The sequence below is a fragment of the Penicillium subrubescens genome (genome assembly GCF_028828155.1).
Source record: "Penicillium subrubescens strain IBT 31985 chromosome Unknown utg000004l_segment0_segment0, whole genome shotgun sequence".
Taxonomy (NCBI): domain Eukaryota; kingdom Fungi; phylum Ascomycota; class Eurotiomycetes; order Eurotiales; family Aspergillaceae; genus Penicillium; species Penicillium subrubescens.
Genome location: NW_026643154.1, coordinates 774,018 through 794,743, shown reverse-complemented (window position 1 = coordinate 794,743; position 20,726 = coordinate 774,018). Strand labels below are relative to the sequence as shown.

General features: G+C 47.9%; 9 protein-coding genes across 9 annotated transcripts; 6 read left to right on the top strand and 3 right to left on the bottom strand.

Annotated features, from left to right (window-relative positions):
• Positions 1 to 1,226: 1,226 nt before the first annotated feature.
• N7473_005385 (TauD/TfdA dioxygenase family protein) lies at positions 1,227 to 2,640 on the bottom strand (the record flags this gene model as incomplete). The annotated part of the gene is made up of 4 exons (XM_057151325.1): positions 1,227 to 1,304; positions 1,358 to 1,457; positions 1,514 to 2,284; positions 2,351 to 2,640. The coding sequence occupies 4 exons, from the start codon at positions 2,638 to 2,640 to the stop codon at positions 1,227 to 1,229; spliced, it is 1,239 nt and encodes a 412-aa protein (XP_057009130.1).
• A 291-nt stretch (positions 2,641 to 2,931) lies between these two features.
• Positions 2,932 to 3,789, top strand: N7473_005384 (alpha/beta fold hydrolase; the record flags this gene model as incomplete). Its single annotated transcript, XM_057151324.1, has 1 exon — positions 2,932 to 3,789. One exon carries the CDS (start codon positions 2,932 to 2,934, stop codon positions 3,787 to 3,789), a length of 858 nt encoding a protein of 285 aa, XP_057009129.1.
• Positions 3,790 to 4,776: 987 nt separating this feature from the next.
• On the top strand, positions 4,777 to 6,178 carry N7473_005383 (TauD/TfdA dioxygenase family protein; the record flags this gene model as incomplete). Its single annotated transcript, XM_057151323.1, has 5 exons — positions 4,777 to 4,839; positions 4,896 to 4,938; positions 5,000 to 5,181; positions 5,238 to 5,771; positions 5,828 to 6,178. 5 exons carry the CDS (start codon positions 4,777 to 4,779, stop codon positions 6,176 to 6,178), a joined length of 1,173 nt encoding a protein of 390 aa, XP_057009128.1.
• A 915-nt stretch (positions 6,179 to 7,093) lies between these two features.
• On the top strand, positions 7,094 to 7,905 carry N7473_005382 (nucleoside deaminase; the record flags this gene model as incomplete). Its single annotated transcript, XM_057151322.1, has 3 exons — positions 7,094 to 7,376; positions 7,441 to 7,574; positions 7,630 to 7,905. 3 exons carry the CDS (start codon positions 7,094 to 7,096, stop codon positions 7,903 to 7,905), a joined length of 693 nt encoding a protein of 230 aa, XP_057009127.1.
• A 985-nt stretch (positions 7,906 to 8,890) lies between these two features.
• On the bottom strand, positions 8,891 to 10,745 carry N7473_005381 (Zn(II)2Cys6 transcription factor; the record flags this gene model as incomplete). The annotated part of the gene is made up of 4 exons (XM_057151321.1): positions 8,891 to 8,944; positions 9,017 to 9,531; positions 9,652 to 10,577; positions 10,642 to 10,745. The coding sequence occupies 4 exons, from the start codon at positions 10,743 to 10,745 to the stop codon at positions 8,891 to 8,893; spliced, it is 1,599 nt and encodes a 532-aa protein (XP_057009126.1).
• A 269-nt stretch (positions 10,746 to 11,014) lies between these two features.
• N7473_005380 (nucleobase cation symporter-1 family protein) lies at positions 11,015 to 12,840 on the top strand (the record flags this gene model as incomplete). Its single annotated transcript, XM_057151320.1, has 5 exons — positions 11,015 to 11,452; positions 11,583 to 11,820; positions 11,875 to 12,177; positions 12,227 to 12,477; positions 12,541 to 12,840. The coding sequence occupies 5 exons, from the start codon at positions 11,015 to 11,017 to the stop codon at positions 12,838 to 12,840; spliced, it is 1,530 nt and encodes a 509-aa protein (XP_057009125.1).
• Positions 12,841 to 14,284: 1,444 nt separating this feature from the next.
• On the top strand, positions 14,285 to 14,989 carry N7473_005379 (uncharacterized protein). The gene is made up of 4 exons (XM_057151319.1): positions 14,285 to 14,343; positions 14,459 to 14,533; positions 14,610 to 14,680; positions 14,747 to 14,989. The coding sequence occupies exons 1-4, from the start codon at positions 14,335 to 14,337 to the stop codon at positions 14,814 to 14,816; spliced, it is 225 nt and encodes a 74-aa protein (XP_057009124.1). The 5' UTR covers positions 14,285 to 14,334; the 3' UTR covers positions 14,817 to 14,989.
• A 342-nt stretch (positions 14,990 to 15,331) lies between these two features.
• On the bottom strand, positions 15,332 to 17,998 carry N7473_005378 (GTPase-activating protein GYP7; the record flags this gene model as incomplete). The annotated part of the gene is made up of 5 exons (XM_057151318.1): positions 15,332 to 15,663; positions 15,728 to 16,046; positions 16,102 to 16,364; positions 16,419 to 17,787; positions 17,846 to 17,998. 5 exons carry the CDS (start codon positions 17,996 to 17,998, stop codon positions 15,332 to 15,334), a joined length of 2,436 nt encoding a protein of 811 aa, XP_057009123.1.
• A 1,432-nt stretch (positions 17,999 to 19,430) lies between these two features.
• On the top strand, positions 19,431 to 20,621 carry N7473_005377 (aromatic ring-hydroxylating oxygenase subunit alpha; the record flags this gene model as incomplete). The annotated part of the gene is made up of 5 exons (XM_057151317.1): positions 19,431 to 19,517; positions 19,569 to 19,721; positions 19,778 to 19,959; positions 20,027 to 20,442; positions 20,497 to 20,621. The coding sequence occupies 5 exons, from the start codon at positions 19,431 to 19,433 to the stop codon at positions 20,619 to 20,621; spliced, it is 963 nt and encodes a 320-aa protein (XP_057009122.1).
• Positions 20,622 to 20,726: the final 105 nt, after the last annotated feature.

Below are 20,726 nucleotides of genomic sequence, written 5' to 3'. Positions count from 1 at the left end.
GAGGGATTATGCAGGCTTGCTGTTTGTCAGGGTTGTAGGACGTTTTTGAGGGCTGCGGAGGTGCGGGATGAGGAAAGGAGGGCGAAAGCTGAGCAGAGTATTAGGCGTGCGGAAAGGCGGTTAAGGTATGGGTCTGAGTATGAGGATAGTGATTTGGAGTATTGTTATAGTCCTGCTTGGAGTGATGATGGGATGTGGGCTTGAGAGTTTTCGAGGGCAATTTGATCTTGAGTATATAATGAGGCTGAGACTAATTGTACGCCAATTTGTGCTTTCACCCGACAGACTATTCCATTTTCGGTGGATATAGTAGATAACAGGTACATCGAGTGCCTAGATAGCCCCATAATACCTACTAGGCCCTTTTCCCTTATGTAGCTATTAAGAAAGACGGTTCAAATGGATCAGGAAAAGAGACGCGATTAACCTCGTATCTACCAGGTATACAATCTTTACGCTCATGCACGGAGCGAACGTAGTGGCATATATGCAGCAGGTATAAGTAATGTTTCTGGTGAGAGCTACGTCTAATGATGCTCTAAGAATGTCCTCCCATGATACGGGTATTGGAAAAGAGATCTGTCTCAAGACATGAAGCACAGCAAGCGAAATATGGCTATTCTAGACGCAATTTGCCACGAATTTCTTCGTTTCGGTACACAAGACTCTTTCTTTTAGCGGACGTACATGCACGTCTCTTTCAATGAAGCCTTGGCCCAATGCTTGTAATGTTTGCGTAGAGCGGCGACTGTCGCGCCCTCGAAGGAGGGGTCTTCTAAGACTGATTATATAGGCACGAGTTTACTCTACGTTAGGTTTTTCTAGATTTCTAATAGGGGCCCAGAGGTAGATTTAGGTCATAACTCGTAATCCAAAACTTAGCGGTGGGTTAGAGGTTTAAACCTAAACCTAAACCCATCTTAGATTTGGATTTTTTGGGCTACGGCGATGTTTACAATCGGGTATGGCTTCCCGCGCTGCCCCTAACAGTAACAGGAGCTGCCGCCTGTCCTCGTCGACTATATAATTTTACTAATATATTCCTGTCATTCTGACACTTCCCAAGTCAAGCTACGATTGTCTCTCTACTCTACTCAAAGAACTTCTGGTGATATCGTTAACTACCGTATAGTCAGATATTTGTTTGTATTCTGAGAACGAGATGGTCAAAGGACAAAGCAACAACTCTTTCAGTCTACGCGGGTAAGAGATGATGAGGCATCTTCCTACATCGAAGGGTGGTCCGACGCTGCGATGTTGCACTGATGCATAATCCGTGGTCCGTAAGACTCGGGGAACTCGGTCTGTGATCAGTTAAGATTTGCATTTTCGAAAATGACAAAAAGAAAACACTCACAATACTGTGCCACAAGGCCCGGTTGTACCAGAGGATGACATCTTGCTCCTGATGAGGATGCGCGTAAATATTCTCCGGTGACAAGACTGGACTCATAATCCTGCGGTCGCTAGTAAGCTCATTATGGATCCCTGACGCCAAAAGAGATAAACTCACTTGTCCATAAAAGCGCGGACCTCCTTCAGGTCCGTGACTACCGTCTCATCCCCATCTAGTTTGTTCCTGAGATACAACTTGAAAGCACCTTGGCCATGCACTTGAAGGGACTTCTCCCCGGTCACCGGATTGGTCCATACCATGGGGTAAATGCAGATTTCATCCTCTGTCCACGGTGAAAGTTTGTCTAGCGGCATCTCGCGCCCCTCCGTTTCGATAAGATGGCCGAGTCTAGTGCTGCGCGCAGTTGACATCCACTGGAACGCGTGCGGTGCGTACTCAATACGACTGTGCAAGACAATCTCGCGCAACTCTGGTTCCAAGAGCTGCAGTGCCCGGGATCCCGCTATCATAGCAGTAGCACCTGGTGCGATGTCCATCTTTCTCCCAGTACCATCACTCCAGTGAACAGTGACGTCGGGGCCTTTCGGTGTGCGTACAGCCAGCAGACAGCCTACCCGTGGGGGAGGAATCTTGTACAGAGAGCCATCCCAGTGCCACTGGTAAAAACGACTGGAGCCGGCATCTCTTTCTTCCTGTGGAATGTGTGGTGGAAGGTGGAAGTTGACATGGTCAATACCCTTCACTTTGAATCCTGGCGGGAAATCGAAATGGTCCTGAGGCACTTCACCACGCCCTAGAATATGGACCTGGGGCTGAGCGTTGATAGCTGGCCGGTTGGGAAGACCATAAATGGTGACCCCATTTTCCGACAGAAGTACAGGGTCGGCGCCGTGAGCGAAACCTCCGGTCTTCTCGTCAGGGTCAAAGCTAAAGGAAAGACAAAAATCAGTAAATAATTCATATTGATGAGAGGACAGTCTACGGGTAGAATACCATGAAGTGAGTCGATATTGCTGTTGTGGTGTCAGCATTTGCGGCTGCTCCTTGAAAACTAGGAGCTTGTGGCGGTGGAGGGCATCAGAGATGAGGGCAAAATCGGCGGAGGTGAAGTTGTTAAGATCGATACCATAGACCTCGGCTCCAAAGTCTACTTTGTTGTCATGCTTGATAGGCACTACACGTCCATTGCTACTCGTGGCCGGTGGAGGTTGGTAGACCTCGCGGATAGTCAGGACTCTATGGTCCTCGGCCGCGGTGGCAGTGGTAGAGACGGCGAAAACCATGTTGAAGATAATTTATCCGAGGTACAATACCATGCTTGCATTGGTCCTTTGACTCCTTTTTATCTGGAAATCGCTTCTAAGGTGATATCTGGATGAATTTGGCAGGCAAATTGGCAGTCGGATTGCGGATAAGAGACGGGCAGTTCTCGGCCGTGAACGGAGCCGCTGATCGGGTGCGCCGAAGTAGAACAGCAACCCCTTTTCTATTGAAGTCTTTTGCTCTTGCAGTTTTCAAGCTTCTTCAACAATTGACATCAATACAAAACTGATATTGAGCCCTTTTACTTCAAAATGAATACATCCTCTCCATCATCGTTTCAAAAGACGCCTAACGGCACAAACGTGCATTTCACCCAAACGGGCAATCCATCAGGCCCTCTCATTATTCTTCTTCATGGACTAGGTGGATCGATAGAGACATTCCGGCCAATTCTACCATTTCTGTCGCCACTGGTCAACCACCTGGTCTGCGTTGACTTCGAGGGGTTCGGCCAAACCGCTTTGTCCTCGCCTGATACCACGCTTTCTATTCCCCGTTATGTCGACGACCTGGAACATCTCGTGGCATCTCTGCAAAGCCCTTCTGGGGGCTTCTCTGAGAGGAAGCCGCTCTTCATCGGCCACAGCCTCGGGGCCATCGTCTCAATGCACTACGCCTCGAGACACCCAGATCAGGTTCGAGGTCTCGCCTTGCTTGGAGCAGGTCGCACAGTCGCCCACATCCCCGTTGGAAGAGAGCGAATGCTAGGTCTAGCGGCCAAGACGCGCACAGAAGGAATAAAAGCCGCAGCGGAGATAGCAGCCACCTCCAACTTCCCGTTACAAGGGACGGTTGAACCTGAGCTCCGCCAAAGCGTTCGGGAAGCCGTGGCCAGCTGTGACGCCGAATCCTATGCCAGAGCATGTGAAGCGGTCGCGAGTCTTGATCATCTTGATCCGGATTACAGCCAGATCAGTGCTCCGACCTTGCTTTTGACGGGAAGTGGTGACATTATCTCTCCTCCAGAAAGATCCGTAGGACTACAGGAGTTGATTGGAGACAATGCCTGGGTGAAGATCCTTGAGGGCGTTGGACATCAGATGATTCTACAGGATTTGGAGGGATCCATTGAAGCTATCCAGACTCTTCTTCGAAAGGTCGACAAGTAACTTTCCTGGTCATAATCACACTCTGTCCGATATTTTCACTTCTTCCTTACCTTACTACCTTGAATCCACGATGTATTTCATATGCCCGTGATTTGTGGTTCAATAAGTCCACCAATAGTAGGCCAAACATCTTACTTGCGGGTCGCTTTGCTACACCGATCCCATGTATACTATATCAAACAACTACTGGTCTGTGTTGGAATCCAGAGGGAGGTTCTTTGTATTCTTTAAAGAAGAAAATCGAGATTTACATACAACATCCAGCTTCGAGGTTGAGTTCCAATCCATGCTGGTAATTTCGTAGAAGGGGAGAGGAAAATATTCCGGTGCATATGATAGATAGATCACAACATTTGGGAGTGACATACTATAATCCCTGTTTTACGCGCTCTGTAGCTTATCATCGATGCTAGATTCATCCCCGACCGAGCTGAGACCCCGGACCCTGCGATGCAAGTCACACTGATACTTTCTTGTCATTTGTCAGCTCATACCCCAGATAATTTTGTGAGACTCTCCAAATGATTTGAAAGCCTTTGTCGGTTGTGCAACAAAGAGCTCTGCGGAATCCGACTGGGTAATGATTAAGCGGCCGTCAAGGTCGGCCGTGCTGTCGGCCGGGATGGCTTTGTCGTCCGCAAACCCCGCTCCATGGTCTGTGCGAAGATAAGAGTATAGATTCGGGTCTACTTATCTAAGGTAGCATACAAGCTCCAAGGATAGTAGTCCGAATTGCATGAATGGATAACAAATTGCGCATATGATTTGCGATGCCTATCTCTGCTGAGATGCCGCATGGGCTGGGATGGACTCGGCCGGGGCAGATAATAGGTCCGACCATTGGAAGTAAATGCAATTGATAAAACGGCCCCCCTCAAATACTGGGAAAAGGGTATGACAGATTGATAATAAGTCATAAGATCAAGTCGATCAATAAGCTCATCGATCAACACCCCCTTTGCCTTGAACAATAATCGACCGTACGCAATGGACAAGCATAATTCCTTCACTGTGACACCGCTGGAGCGGACACCTGAGCAAAAGTTCAATGTGAGTAATCATGCTTAATAGCCTAATGGTAGTATTATCAAGCTCATTTTCGATAGTTCGGCGCTCGCGTGACTGGAGTAGACTTGAACAACATCTCCGGTGGGTCGCCACTGAAGCCACTATCTTATGGTTGGAGGCCGGATCTAACAAAGACGAACAGATGACGATGTCGATCGTCTCAAAGCTGCCATTTGGCGCCACAAGGTTCTTGTCGTTAAATCCCAATACAACCTAAATCCTGAGAAGCAATGGGAGCTCGTGACCCGGCTAGATCCTAAGGCCAGTGATGGCCACAGTCACGGAGATCTTACCACTTTCCGAGCGAAGGGTGGACTTCTTGCTGTACGCCTTCCCATCCGATACTTTTGTTCATTTTCACGGGGTCTGATAGATATTAGCAAGGAAGAGAGGTGACTGGAATCCCCGGCGCAGAAAACGTTAGATTAATTGGCAAGGGGTTCCAAGGGGAGAACCACTTCGGTATTGTGAACCACACCATCGAACGCGGACTTAGCAACGACTTTCATGCGGTCCCACCGTCTGTGGAGGAATTTGAGCAGGGCATCACCCGTTTCCAACGCTGGCATATTGATGCTCCGCTGTATGGGAAGGATCCTGCATGGTTCACAACCCTGCGCTGTGTTACCCTACCTAAAGGACCCGATCTCACTGTTGAATGGGCCGACGGGTCCTGTCAAACTATGAAATCCTCACCGGGACAGACTGCGTATTTCAGCACATCTCAGCTCTATTCAATGCTATCGCCTGAAGAGAAGACGTTGGTTGACCACAGCTGGGTCGAATATGCGCCCTATCCATACAAGTGGATTGAGAAGTGCAAGGGCAATACCAACGGCCTTGGTCTAGCAGAAGGGGGTGAGCATCTCACGGAAGAAGAACTTGGAGAATATGATAAGACGGCAGTAAAGAAGGTACTGATCTGATCGAGCCCCGAGTCGCATGGTCTGTTGGCTAACTTCAGGAAAAGTATCCAATGGTCTGGGTCAATCCCTTGACAGGCGAGAAAGCCTTCCAAGTCCATGGAATCTGTGCTCGAAAGCTTTATCTGCGTAGCTCCAAAGAGGAGCAGCCTCGTATTGTTGAAGACTTGGCAGAGATTCGTAAGTTTATTTTGGGTATCCAGAACAGGATCCTTAGGCCTGAATACATCCTGCTGGCTCCGGCTGAGGAAGGAGACATGATAATTTGGGATAATTACGGCCTTTTCCACTCTGCTATTGACTATCCGATCAGCATGGGTCCTCGGTCTATGCACCAGGCAAACATCAGTGGCAGTATTGGTCCAAAAGGACCTGTGCCAATTCCATTGATGGCCTAAGGCAAGGCTTCATTTCTGTTAAATCGCTTAATCCTTTGGCAGGGAATAATATTCAAGCTTGGCTTAATGTCGATAGCTTGAAATGTGAACTTAATGTCATGGATAGTATATCCAAACAGTGTCAATGAAAAAAACCTTGATCTAGAATTTTTGACCCAATGAGAATCTTATCGGTAGACATTCCCATGCTCGTGACGGACAATCTCACTTCTACGACCTAAATCAGAAACTTTGAAAAATAAAACGCGCTTCGTCTTCGGGCATGACGGCGCTGACAGGAGTTGTGTCCACCGCAATGTAAAACCGAACATTCTCTGTGGAGGCTAATTGTCCGGTGAAACCTGGTTCTCTACGGAGTTTGAGAAAAACCATGAATATGGAATGAAGCAATGCAAAAATGACGGCATGGATTGGCGTTTTGGCAGGCTCTCCTTTGGGCTCTCTTGCCACTACATAGATGAACGACTAGATACTATTTTTGCTTTATACGATATTTATTTGCTGGAGCCTTTATGTCTTTATAGAGCAATGAGGCCATTCCAACGCAGAAAACAGCGTTGTCAGACCAACCAATGCGTGTCATCGATCAATGGTTCTAATCCAGATTAATGGCAGCTTATCGCCCACCCTATCATCATGATAGGGAAACGCCATGTGTATCGAGAATCTTGGAATGATATTACACCTTATCAATGGTCTTCTCGATCAGCAAGCGCCTGGTTTCAAGGATTTAGGGGTTTATTGTAGAGTTCGTCGCGATGTCGGCCGACTACGGCCGACGCTAGATCCCATCCGCCCTGACTAGATTGAAGGATACCGCAGAGGTTCAAATTATTCAACATCTCGCCATTGTAAAGGGTACAGGGTTAGCTGAGCTTTTGCATCGAATCATTTTGTACTCTCGGAAATTCGAATATGCGGTCTTCAGTCTGTGCCTTCGCTCTACTCGGCGGAATTCTGCCTACGGCACTGGCAGTGGTACTTGCGGACCCGAATATGATGATAAATAGCATCACATTCCCGACTCGAGCTCACTGGATGCGCCTGGCAAACGAAGCACTGGGCAAGATAAGTGGCAGTCCTTGTCCTTTTGCTGCCTTCGGAACGGTCATTGTCAACCATACGGCCTCCGAAGCAGGCGAACTCATTTGCATGGGCGTCAATGAGAATGGAAATACAGGCAATCCTTCTCTCCACGGTAAAGCTCGCTTCTTGGTTCACAATTAACTTCGCATTTACTGATGCGAACCCTCACCCTACAGGAGAAATTGCGGCCATCAAGAATTGCACGTCGATTCTAACTGACCCCCATGGCAAGTTCCGTATGAGCGCGCCCGAGGCCCAAGAGGCGTTCGCCGACCTGACGCTGTACACAAATGCTGAGAGCTGTCCTATGGTATATTGATTGCAGCCTTTTGCGATGCATTGATAATTAGCTAACGAAGACACAGTGCGCCTCTGCAATTCGCTGGGCAGGGTTCCGAGAATATGTCTACGGAACGTCGATCGATACACTAATCCAAAGCGGCTGGGGTCAGATCCGTCTCTCTTCATTGGAGGTTTTTGAGGCCTCGGTCGACCTTCCGAGTCACACACGATTAATGGGTAATGTTCTCACCAACGAGACCGATCCCTATTTCTTGTGGCAGTACGACCCGAGCTACCCGTGCCTCCATGGTTGTTCGCGAACGAGTGATGGGACAAGTTGCACGGCTTCTTCAAAGTAGCTGCATTCGAATTTTATCCTGCCAGGTAAATATCACAATCAAGCGCTTTTTTTTGCTCTTTGATATGGAAAAAAACTGCTTAGTAGAAATGATATAGAACATTAGATCAATAATGCGACCCTTTCTACGGACTTGTTTGGATATGGCGCTCGGTCTCAATTCTATAGCGCGGGGTAAATTCATGTCAACCTAAATGGGTTGCTGCTCGTATCGCAACCGGAGGTGTACATCAAAATTAATACTTATATTTATGAGGTAGCATTTTTGTATAACGATCACTAGCTATTTCTGTTAAGATTAAGCAGCAAGGAATTACAATTTCCTTAGGCTGCTGTTATACTGTAAGCTTAGGGGTATTTTAACCCCCCCTGAGCGCCCCCATTTCATGTTTCTTGTCAATTAATCAATCACTTATTTCTTTAGTTAATCAATATCAATCTCGCCCTTTTTGATTCCGTTGCTCTGATTGGCCCTTTCCAATAACATCTTCGCTGTCACATTGTTGATGATTCAACTAGCAGATCGAGGAAATTAGCGGCGTACTTTTATCGTAGGCTTTAGATGCATGTGTTATCATTATTGACAAATTAAAATCTATCGCTAAATCATCCCCCTCCATTCTGTGCGAGAAGCAATATGTCCTCTAAGGAATCATGTACCAAAAAACTAGAGTTTGGTAGAAGGCAATCGCTATAAAATTCTTCCGTATGAGAATCTCGAGCTGTGAATCCTGGCGGTTGCATTGTCGAAATTGGCGAACGAGGTTCCGTCATAGATGGGTGATTTTCAGCCGTTCTTCGATCATCTGTATGGCTCGTGAACGTCTCCTGCTCATAGAATGATTGTATGAGGCCACGAATATCCCAGCTTGATGATTCTTTGCCTCTATTTTGATCTAGCCGAAGGAGCAGACGCAATATTTTAACACCTCTCATGGCAATCATGCTGGTATCGCTTTGAGACAAGATGTCAATCGTGTTTTTGGCTAACTCGCGATTCTCTCGTTGGTCACAATCGGGGAGTGGAAGGAAGAAAAGATCTAAGCACAGTATGATCTGCAATGAGGTAAGTATCCCTGTAGTAGGGAAATAAGTGATCACTGGGCACTTACGCTTGCCGCCACGCTGAACGCGTGATAAATCCAGAGTACCGGTCCATCCTCCCGAACCAGTTGCTTCTGTTCCCGAATTATGGTTTTCGCCGCCGCGATACAGGTCTTGCGGGTAAATGTAAACGCCGGATTGGTGAAGCTCGACCAGAGGAACTTGCGATGAATCATGATAACTTTATGAGCGGAACTAATAGTCAGGCAGTGTCGTGCCCACGGTACGTAGGACGGCCAAGATGATTCGAGAGTAGTATTGCGTAGGCAAGAAGGAATATGATCGCTGACCAATGTACGCAATTTTGTGTCGTATCGGATGACATGCTCGTATTTTGTGTATAATGTTTGAGATGCAGATAGATCATCTTGAAGCTGAGGCATGATTATTGCGATGTCGTATAGGAAACGATGATAGGTCAGAAGAGTTGGTATATTGCCTGGGATAGCGGTCATTCCGTCATCATCCATGCAATTTTGAGGCTTGCCCGTATTAAAATCTTGGCGATGAATCAGATAGCTCTCTGAGAAAGGAATTGAAAACCAATCCTGTATACATAGCTCCGCCCACAGTCTTCGGCCGATCTCCCTTCGTACTGGATTACTTAGATGATCATCGGGTTCATCACCTAGTCTGTGCATACCCAGGCTCTGCGCGATCCGAACAGCAGACGCAAGATTGACAGAGTGGCTATTAGAATGACCCAATAAGTGAGCGCTTATTGTCATTGTTGCAATACACTCGACCCCATATAAGGAATGGTGAGCAGTAAAATCTGCCAGATTCAGACAGACCAGGGCGGCTTTGAAAAGTCGATGAGCCAGGTTAGTACGCTCAGGATCTTGAAATCCCCACGAAGTTGAAATTGAGCGGGGCGCACATATCAAACTTCCTGCCAGAACGGCAAAAAGAAGTGCAGCCCATTGAAGATCGACCTGCTGGTTATCAATGCGGCCATGGTGTTGCTTGAAAAAACGGTCAACTTCTCCCTGGAATACGCGCCCATGGAATGAAGCGTGATACCACAAAAGGCACTCGCAGTGGTACTTGACCATTCGCAGTAAAGTGAGTGGCTCAGGAAGCAACAGTTGCAGGAGTGGAAGCGAAGACGCATCATCCGTGAAACGCAACTGAGGAGGAGGGTCTGCAGGACCACCCTGTAGAGATACATTTCCAGGTGACTGTGCAGGCGCGTAGGTTGGATCTCCAAGTAGACCGTCGTAGCCAGGAACTTTCCGTCGGCCCCATGCCAGGAATTCTAAGATTGTCGCAGCATCCTCCACTTCCGCCGTCTCACGGCTGGGACTGGCCTCCTCCACCTCCGACGGTGATTGAGCTGATATGCCTTCCGGTACCCCAGACAAAGACACTGCCCTGTCATTCAAGTTGGGACTTGAGCTGTCGGGCGTCCTCACTGCCTGTAGTGTAGCTTGCAGCTCGTTGAGGCACGCAGCGAGGGTCCCAGTCAGTTTCGTTGAGCGGGATCCACTGCGCTGGGGAAGTTGCGAAGATCCCCCAGTCGCCCGCAAGTAAGCAGAATCGTGCGGTGAGCGATAGCAGGCGCTGCCTCTAAAAGATCCGCACCCGTAAGAATCCGAATGTAAAAGCCGAGCTTCATGAAATCTGATCATACCTATGGCGGCAATTCCGACACGGCAGGACCTTATCGCACTTGATCTTTCGCCGGGTACACTCTGCACACGCCAGTCGCTTTCTTCTGGCTGACGGATTCATCATTTTGCAGTGAGATACCTTGCAACAGATAAATCCAGGAATATCGGGCGATAGACGGGTTTTGATCGTGGTGATCCGTAGTGCCAGTAATCTTGCATTATCAGCTCGGCCGAGATAACGATAATGATAGTGGTAACACGAGAATGCCATCGCCTGTGAGATGCCAAAGGTTAATCTCTTCATCGGCGGGGACCGCGCAGCAAGAATGTGGGAATATCCGAACCTCAAAAGAACAATCCTACCCCAGATGTCTCGGGATTGTCTTGTCATCAATGGCGACGCGTCTGATCCATCGCAAGCGCTGGGCGCTACCCAAACAGGATAGCAGTATTGCCCCACCACACGTGTGGAGTAATGCTGATCAAGATCCAGTTCCACCGGAGAAATGGACTTGGACAGGCTGGACCTTCACGCAGTACTGGCTGTCTGACTTGGTGACTGTTTCAACTTGGTCCGCTGCCAGTTCGGCCTACCAGTCTGGGCTTTCGGCCACGGACACGGTGCTGTTGACACTGGTCGCGGCGCTGTGTAACGCAATACCAACGGTCCTCAATGGTGCTGTAGGCGCCGACCTTCACATTCCATTTCCCGTCGCTATTCGGGCTAGCTATGGCACGTACTTCGGGTACTTCTGTGTGGCATCGCGTGCTGTGCTAGCGATGTTTTGGTTCGGCATCCAGAGCTCGTATGGAGGCCAGTGTGTAACTCCAGTGAGTGCACTCTCGTCCATGACTGGGATTCCAATATAGCTAACAAATGCGATGGATTATCACCGCCATTTGGCCAAACTACGCCAAACTTCCTAATCGTTTACCAGCATCGGCGGCTATTACCACCCAGGGAATGATTTCCTATGTGATCTACCATGTCGTTCAAACGCCATTCCTCTTCATACCAACCCATAAGTTGCACTATATGTTTATTTTCAAGTCCACTCTGGTACCACCCATGGCGCTTGCTATGGTAATTTGGATATCAGTCAAGGCTGGAGGGGGAAGTGCTATGTTCCATGAGCCATCCACTGTTCACGGCACCGATCGAGCATGGCTATGGCTGATGAATATGACCTCAATCACCGGTATTTTTGTATCAATACTTCCATTGATAACATTCAATTCTAATGAAGCTCTAGGTGGCTTTTCAACACTCGCGGTGAATATTTCCGACTTCTCGCGCTTTAGCAAGAAGCCAGGCAGTCCAGTGTGGCAACTGCCCATGATTCCCCTCTTTAAGGTTATCACTGGTCTTTTTGGCATCATTGCTGCCGGCGCATCTAAGCAGGTTTATGGGACTATTTTATGGAGCCCATTGCAGATAATTGACCAGTGGCAAGGCTCCTCCGGTGGGCGAGCCGCAGCCTTTTTTTGTTCATCGTTGTGGTTATTGGCACAAATCTGCAATAATATCTCAGCTAATTCAATCTCTTTCGCAAACGGTTGGTACCAATCAAGTTTTCATCCCACTGGATACTAATTCTCATGCAGATATGACGACCATGTGCCCGAAATGGTTCAACATTAAACGTGGAATGATCATGTGCATGGTTCTGGGTGGGTGGGCGCTCTGTCCCTGGATTATTATTAAGAGCGGCAAAACCTTCCTCAGTTTCATGGGCGCATATTCCATATTCATGGCACCAATTGCAGGCATTCTTTGTTGCGATTACTGGCTCATTAAGCGACGGAAATACGACGTCCCTGCTCTATATGATCCACGAGGGATATACTACTACAAGGTATGCGGTTTCCGATTCTTTTGATTTGAAATCATATTTGCTAATCCAAGTGATCACAAACAGCTCGGCATAAATTGGCGCGCTCTATTGTGCAATCTGGTGGTGATTCTTCCCCTTCTCCCGGGCTTGGCGCACTCGGTGACACCAAACAATGTCAACATCGACACCGGTCTGCGACATCTCTATGCTATCAATTATCTCTATGGTTTCTGTGTTTCTTTCACGTTTTACTTTTCCTTGAATTATTTCTGGCCCGACCAAGCCACACTGATCCCAGCAGTGGTTCCGGGGGTGGTTTGCCATTCCAATTCTGTCGATTCAGATTTGGAGGCAGAAGTGAGTGTGCAAGACAAGGTGGCGTAACCTACCGTTAAATTGGAAGAGTAGCAAAACTCTGGCGAAGGTTTTCTTGTTTCTGATCGATGTCGGGTGCTGCGTATCGCCCGTACTCGTCTATACTAACTTGGGATGCCAACCTCACCAAATCCCATGAAACGAACGAAGTGAGAAAAAGAGTTCTAATCAACTTAAATGTACGTGCGCGTCTGCAAAAAGAAGAGGCTTGTCCATATAGGAGCACTGCTGCCACGCGCGCTGCTCAATTGCCTGTGGATTGCTTTCATGAGTCTAGCTTCTCTTGGCCGTTGGGGTTCTAGAGCGCTATATGCATGTATCTGCACGTTCTACTTCGATGATTTCTCTCTGTGCACCTTGCTCTAAGGGTATTGAACAGCGCCCTCATATATTCTTAAATATAACAATAATCAGTTCAAACATTTCTTTGAATATATTCGATATCATTTACCAGCGAATGAAATCAGATTAGACTTGACATGTAGTACGATCGGCTGAAAAGAGCATCGCACGATAACAACCTTTAATTAATAATTTGTGAGGGAATATACCCAGATTTCCGGTCAGCAATTCAAAGACAAAATGTGCTTGGTCTAGGGTCATGTAGATCGCATGTAAAGTCCCTTATCAGTTTTGCTAGGCCGGGGTGGATCGAGACTCATTGCTCAAAAGAAGAGTATCAACAATTGCGATAGAACCATGATCACAGCCAGTGACCAAGTTCCACCGACTTGCTGATCCACTGATCCAGCTGTATAACCAACGTTCAGGGAATCGTTCTGATAGCCGACAGTACGTGGCCACGTTGGATCTGTGACTATGCGGATGTGAGTCCGGGAAGAGGGAGGGTAAGTTTATAAACACCGCACAATTCAGCTTTTTTACCCATACAGTCACAGTTTCAGTCGCTCCTTATAGAATTTAAGCCCATTCTTTTCACTATAGTTACTACTTCTGACGAATGCCACCAATAGTGGCGTGAGGATCTGCCTTCGCCTTCTACCAGAATGTGATATACATTATGATACCCAGTTGGAGGCCTATATACATACGTTTATGCAGGTCTTCACTATCCAAGAGCTTATGTTATAAGAGGGCTCGGGTCACTGTACCATACTTACAGAATGACAGAGAGATCAGTCGAATTGTGACTTCTTGTATACTTCTCATCTACGAGATCTGATTGGTGGGTGTAGTGTAGTCAGAAGATATGCACTAGATACCATATCTTGGTATGAGCAGAGTGCCACTGACGGTGAATTAGACTGAATATTCCAGAATATCCTCCAGGTTTCTCTTTAGCCAAGATCGATGACTTAAATAGACCTATACGCTTGATTGTTCATCCCTCCAACTTTCTCATCAAAAATAGCAACCGCTGAGTCATCACAATCAATTGCCCCGCCAGACAAATTTGATCCGCTCAGCCTGGATAAGGTGGAGAAAATTTTCTCCCCATCCCGACACGATCTCCAGTCGCATACATACCAGAATTCCTGCACAATGGGTAACGTACGAGGACCTTGGTGGTAGAGATACGAGTGCTACTGAGATAATCTCATGCTCTTACCCTCACCACGAACCCTACAACTAACGTGTACCCTGAATACTGATACTTGTCAAACAGGGAGCCAAGGCCAACCAGAAGCGCGAGCGCAACAATGCCGACAAGAGCAAGGCTGCCAAGTCGCAGATCAAGACCGTATGTGGATGTTTATCGCGTCGTGATTTCGATTTTGATTCTTTGGTAATGATACTGACATCTTTTCTGGGTGTAGAATGAGAAGGCCATGAACATTCAGTGCAAGGTCTGCTTGCAGACTTTCCTGCAGACCACCAAGGCCCCTGCGTATGTCCTATCCTATCTCTATTGAACATGTCAGGATATCTCTTTTGCTAACGTGTTGATGAACAGTCTGCTTGAGCATGCCTCAAACAAGCACAAGAAGGGTCTTGCTGACTGCTTCCCTGGTGTGAGCGCATAGACTTGCTGCTTACTGCCCGTGGGATGAAGGCGAGGTGGGAGGATGGATCCGTGCTAAATACATCACTTTGCATTCAAACGGGCAGTGATAGAACCTGAATTGTACTGCTTACTGGCGCTTTTGATTCCCAACCCATACATGATAGATTTAGAATGGAACATATTTTATTTGAGTTTCCTGTTTATTAGGACAGGCAGCTCTGCCGGTAGGAGGTTAGTCTCATCTATGAAGTCCTGAGGGTTAGGCAGAATGAATATGCTAGTTGTATTCAGTAGTACGTGCTATGACCAAAAGAAAGCTGGGCAATACATCGCGTGTGAAATGCAAAATCATAAACCTGAAGAAACGCCGAAGCCGACCGAGTCCGTACCCTTCTCCGGAACAAGGTGAGCACAAATGAGTGGAATGATATACAAGAGCAATGCGTAAAGTCGTGAGGTAAGGCGAGCGCTGTTCGTCGAGAAATCAAGCTTGAAGTCCCCTGAATAAGTTCACAGCATACTTAGCAACTGCCGCTATGATGTCTGCTGTCGTCTCCAGGGAACATCTTTCCTTAGAAGTTCACGCAACTCGGGAGAGATGACCTTTGGTTTGTCCTTATCGATTGCCTGTTGAAGCGCTGAAGGAGGACGAACGCCGCTGCTGGATGCCACGGTTGGGCGTTGAGGCGATTTGCCTTTGCCAGTTGAGTCTGGACTGCTACTGGCTGGTCGGCGCAGGTGAGCAGAAGGGACCGGGAAGTTGTCTTTCTTGTCAATGGCTTGCACGGACCGCTCGAAACGGTGGAAGAGCGATTCAGCACGAGTAAGAATGGGGACGAGGTCCATTGTATTGGAAAGCTCGTTGACTGGTGGCTTGTTAATACTGACAGAACATATGTTAAATGTGTAAGATGGAAGGTGCAGACTTACTGTACTTTAGCACTTCATCAAAGTGCTTCAAATGATCCATGATAACATCGCGATGCTTCTCTAGAATTGCTAGTGCAATGAAAAGATGGAAGCTGCTGGAGAAGTAATCGGTCCACAGTGCCTCCCAGAGACGCAGGACATCTGCCCATTCGAATTCACGCTTGTACCAAACCAGCAACATGCGGAAAAAGAAGAAAAAGTTTGTACTGTCCGCGGACTGTAGATGAAGGTATAGCTGAGGGTCCATGAGTTGGACGAGATGATCTAAAGCAAGGAGCTGGGATCGCATGCCAGACTGGTCTCTGAGGAAATTGCGCTCCTGAAAGAAATGTGTTAGTATAGGGATGAGACGCAGTTCGCTGAATAGAACCTACCATTCGATCCATGAAGCCAACAAAAGCCCAGAAAGCCACGGCATCGTCCTGCATAACTGCGTAGAGAGGAGCCAGGAGGTCACTCATGCCTTGCACATATCCCAGATCCGGGTTATATTCGTTGTATGTCAACAGCATATCCTTCATCTGTTCAAGGTGCACATTGGTTCCTGTATCAGCGAATGGAGAGTCGGGGTCAGGGTGAGGGATATCCTCCCCAGCGAATAGAGGGATAGTACGATCGGTGCGATGAACATCCTTCTCTAATGTGGAAGTTAGTACGTGAAAACTTCCAATGGGGAATCCGAGGGCCTGACCTATTCGGTTGCGTTGTTCTTTCCAGTTCTCACATTCTTCGGACGTCGAAGTGCCGTCCACCATGCGCTCCCACCAGCCCGCCTTTAAGCGGATATACTCGTCGCGTTTCGAGTTCATGATCGCCTGTCTTTCCTCGCGGCTGCTGTCCCATGGATACACACCAAGCAGGAACAGCCAGGCCTCTTTACGCGCGCCGTCATTTGGATCCAATCCACCATGGAAGATGCGCTCCTTGACTTCCTCGGCGGTTATGTGTAGCCTTCCAGATATGGGGTCAAAGAAGCCTTCCCACTCGGCAAGCGTGACGATTCGTCGTCGCTCTTGAATGGCTAAATTGCCAGTCTCGAGCTCGAGTATCTCGAAATCGCCAACCGCACTGTTCTCTGATTCGAGAACATCCTGCGCGGTCCAGATTCGCTGGTTCCGGTCCTTTTCGCCCTGTTCCGCAATGCTCATCGCCCACCGCGCCAAATACAATCGGGCGCTATCGAATTCATCCTGAAGCGTCTGAACCTCGGGGTTCTTCATCAAGCGTCGGACTTGCGGTGGAATGCGAGGATTGTCGGCGATCTCGTTGGCAGTCCGCCTTGTAAATGTGGTGATCTTGCTGAGTTGCTCCAGCACCTTCCAGCGTGTCTCTTTGAGGGTCTTCATGAACGGATCCATGCCGGCATCTCGCTGCTGCGCAGCCGCATTAGGCCCAGCAGCGGCAGCTTCTGGCTGGGCCTTAGACAGCGTACCATCCACGAGGCCTCGTCCAAAGGAGAGCTGATCTTCTTCGGAAGGGTTGATCAGATACACGTTTTTGTCAACGGCTGAACGCTGTACCTCCACGTATGTCCTCAACCAACGCAAGACCTCGTCTCCACCCCAAAACAAACCCCCATCGTGATCAAATGGATCAAAACTCTCCCTGACACGCTTTTTCTTCTGAAGTATCGTTGACTCGCACTCGCTGTCGTGGAAGAACAAGGCAGGGAAGCTGTCCCCCGATCGCGTGTTGATCACCACACTTCCAAACCACCATCCTAGACTCGGAGGCCGTACCAACAGGGAGTATATTTCCGACACAGGAACAGCAAAGGAGTAGAGGCCAATCGGATCCCTATGTGTGGTGGTGGTCGGAAGGGGCGGAACAAGGTATCGCTGGCGGGGTGGGGAATCGCCATCGGCTAGATCGACTTTCACATAGGTGCTGTAAGCGTCACCAAGTGAAGCCTCAGGGACCCAGGCAAGGAGAAATGAAGAAGCATCCTTGTTGGAAGGCGCGGTCGGTGAGAGGTGGAGAGTTGGCTTGGGTTTTTGCTGGATCAGGGCGATGAATCCAGGGATATTGTCTTTTGCGGAGGGCGTAGGGTGCACATAGACCTGTATTTATCCTTCATTAGCTACAAAAACCAATTCTGTGGCCAGTGGGAGATCGTACTTTGCTTTTGGAGTACAACAGCTTCACGCCCCGCCCAGATCGGGCCTGAGCGATGGTGTTGTACTCGCCTTCATCATCGTCGCTTAGATCGTAGAATGATGCAGTCGGTGATGGTGGCGATGGCGGTGGTGTGTATTTAACAGGGCCCGCCATGATGGTGAGGCGATCGGCGAAAGTGTAGAGGTGGTGAAGCAGTTCAAGATGCAAGTGATGAAGTCTGAAGACGACGTAATGATCAAATGATCAGCGATAAGATAAGCCAGCCGATGGGTCCCCCTCTTTTTCTCCGCTTGGCTTCTCTCTGGCGTCTTCTTTACTGACCAGAGTCTTGAACTTGGTCTCTTTCTTTTGAAAAAGCGAAGCTGCTTGTCAGACTCGCACTTTTGATTTGATTCCTGGAGCAGGATTCTAGTTTTCTGCAGTCGCGTCGCCACTCTCACTCTTCCTATGGTCTAGGCAGCAGCCAACCCCCGCTAACCACGAACGGGCGGGTCACTATTCTTGACATCATGTTGGATGCCATTTGAAAATTTGCTTTCTCATGGAACTACTTGGATTCGAATTGACTCTAGCCATATGAGCAGGCATAGAATAAACTGCATCACCTATTTCTCCAGTAAAAAGGCCACCATAACCCATGCACGGCCAATGCATCAGGTGGCCAGAATCTGGGGTATTGCTAATCACACGATAAATGGGCAACCATTTAGAGTTAGCGCCGTGATTGTATACGATCTTCTTATTAGGATACCCTTATAGTAGTTCAAAAGTCTGGCTCCGAAAAACAGAGAAACGAACCAACCAGACACCCTTCTATCACTCTTTTTGAGAGGTCTTTCTAAATGTCTTTCGAAACATCTTTCTTGATAGCACGGTTACCATTTAACTAGTGAGTGCTAAGATGATTTTAAAATTTTGTTGGGATTTCAAACTTATGGGGCCCCAACATAGAAGATAGCAATACAATTACAACGCTTAACCAGAATAAGGGGTGTATCGTCGTTTAGCAATTCCCAGAATCTGCAAACCTGCTTCGGTGCAGCAAGGGATTTCGTGACCTGAAGGACTGTTGGCAGCTTCTCATGTCAAGATCAATAGCTCACGAAGGACTAATGTGATTTACCAAGTGACCCCTCTTCCAATTCTAACTGTCGGCACTTTCCGCAGCGAGCTATCTACAAGGCTTGTTGGTTCCTGGCCCACCAGCAATTATCGACCCACACTAACGCCACGATCAGCTTGTCTTGGACATTCCATGGCCAGAGATAATCATTCGCTGGGCCTTATGTGTTAAGCTTCTATCGTGACACATTAGAGCGGGGGAATTTCTGGCCAGAACCAGCTGGTGTGGCTCTAGGGATTCGATAACTCTTTCAGGAATAGATAAACCGTCCACTCACCAGATGACACCAGGCTCGGTCCAGGCGGGTAGCTACCAATGATGATAGCTCTCAGTATCATTTAGGGACTTAGAAAGGCTTGATAGATGTTATAAAGTCGGGTTTCTTCATTTGCTATCAGTATCGTGTCTCAATATCCTCTTTGGAATTTATACCTGAACCTCGAGAAAATCTATCATACCATCATGACTGAACTTACTCGCACTTTGCCTGCCTCGTGGTACTGCAATGGACCACTCTATCAAATGGAGCGCAGGGCGGTCTTCAAGAAAGTATGCCACATCTCTGAGAATCCCATGACCAGAAGCTAAGAATATACCCAGTCCTGGTACTTGCTTGGTCCTGTGACTCGATTCCAGATGGTAGGCGAGCATGTCGGCTATGAAGTCGCCCAGGAGCCTATTTACGCGGTTCGCTTGACCGGTGATACTCTGAATCCTCTCGCTGAGGAACTGAAGGTGTTTCATGCGAAGACGGTATAGGTTTATCGAGAATCCTGCGTTGTATGCAGTTGACTTATTCGCCTTTGCAGGAGAAAGAATTGTGTTGCTATGTGACAAAGACCGGCCTTCTATTTTCAACAATTTCTGATGATGCACCTTCTTTCCATGAATTCTTCCCAGAACTCGAGGACTTGTTAGGCAAAGTCGACTTTACTCGTCTGCCCCATCGTCGCAGCATTCGTTATGAGGGTCGCTTCAATTGGAAGACCATGTGAGATTCCCATGAATTGCAAGGGAAAGTATTTTCTTTGCAGCCTTCTTACATATCATTGTTGCAGGGTTGACGGGTATCAAGAGTGTTTGCACTGCCAATACACTCATCCTTCATTCTCCGTCTACTACCCACCGACCTTCTACACCGTGCGTAACAACCACAACTTCTCTCAGCATATTGCAGACCCAAAGAAGCCCGATGATGGGCTATTCCTCTACTTCTTTCCGAATTGTACACTCAACGTCTACGGTGGCGGTATGTCGTCTTTCCGGGTGTGTCCGACCTCGGATCCCCAAGTGACTCGCATGGAGTTCGACTACTACCACTTGGCAGAGGGTGAGAAATTCGAGGAGTATTTCAAGTTCGTCCGCCAAGTTGCTATGGAGGACTTTGAGCTCTGCGAAAAGGCTCAGGATAATTTGGCTAAGGGTGTTTATCACGAGGGTATCTTGAACCCGGAGAAGGAGAATGGTGTTTCTTGTGAGTTCAGTGCTCAGTTGATATTATGACTTATACTGATCTGGTCCTCCCCAGACTACCAACAGCGAGTCTTCCAAATGGTCTGTGAGCAGCATACGGCCGATCAAGTGTCTAGGCAGAATGATGACTCTGGCCGAAAAGATCAGGTTCCACCATCTTTGTTGCAGATGGTAGCTTAGCGTAGTATTAGGGATCTTATCATTACAGACGTTTAGTTATTGGAAGAATGCATATCGCCGCTTATCACTCGTCACTATTGAAGCTAAGACCGCACCAGAAAATCT

Bases quoted from the DNA above. Each gene is read 5' to 3' on its own strand.
- N7473_005379 (XM_057151319.1), top strand. The intron at 14,534-14,609 runs GTATGTGGATGT...TTCTGGGTGTAG, and splicing joins CCAAGTCGCAGATCAAGACC to AATGAGAAGGCCATGAACAT. The intron at 14,681-14,746 runs GTATGTCCTATC...GTTGATGAACAG, and splicing joins CAGACCACCAAGGCCCCTGC to TCTGCTTGAGCATGCCTCAA.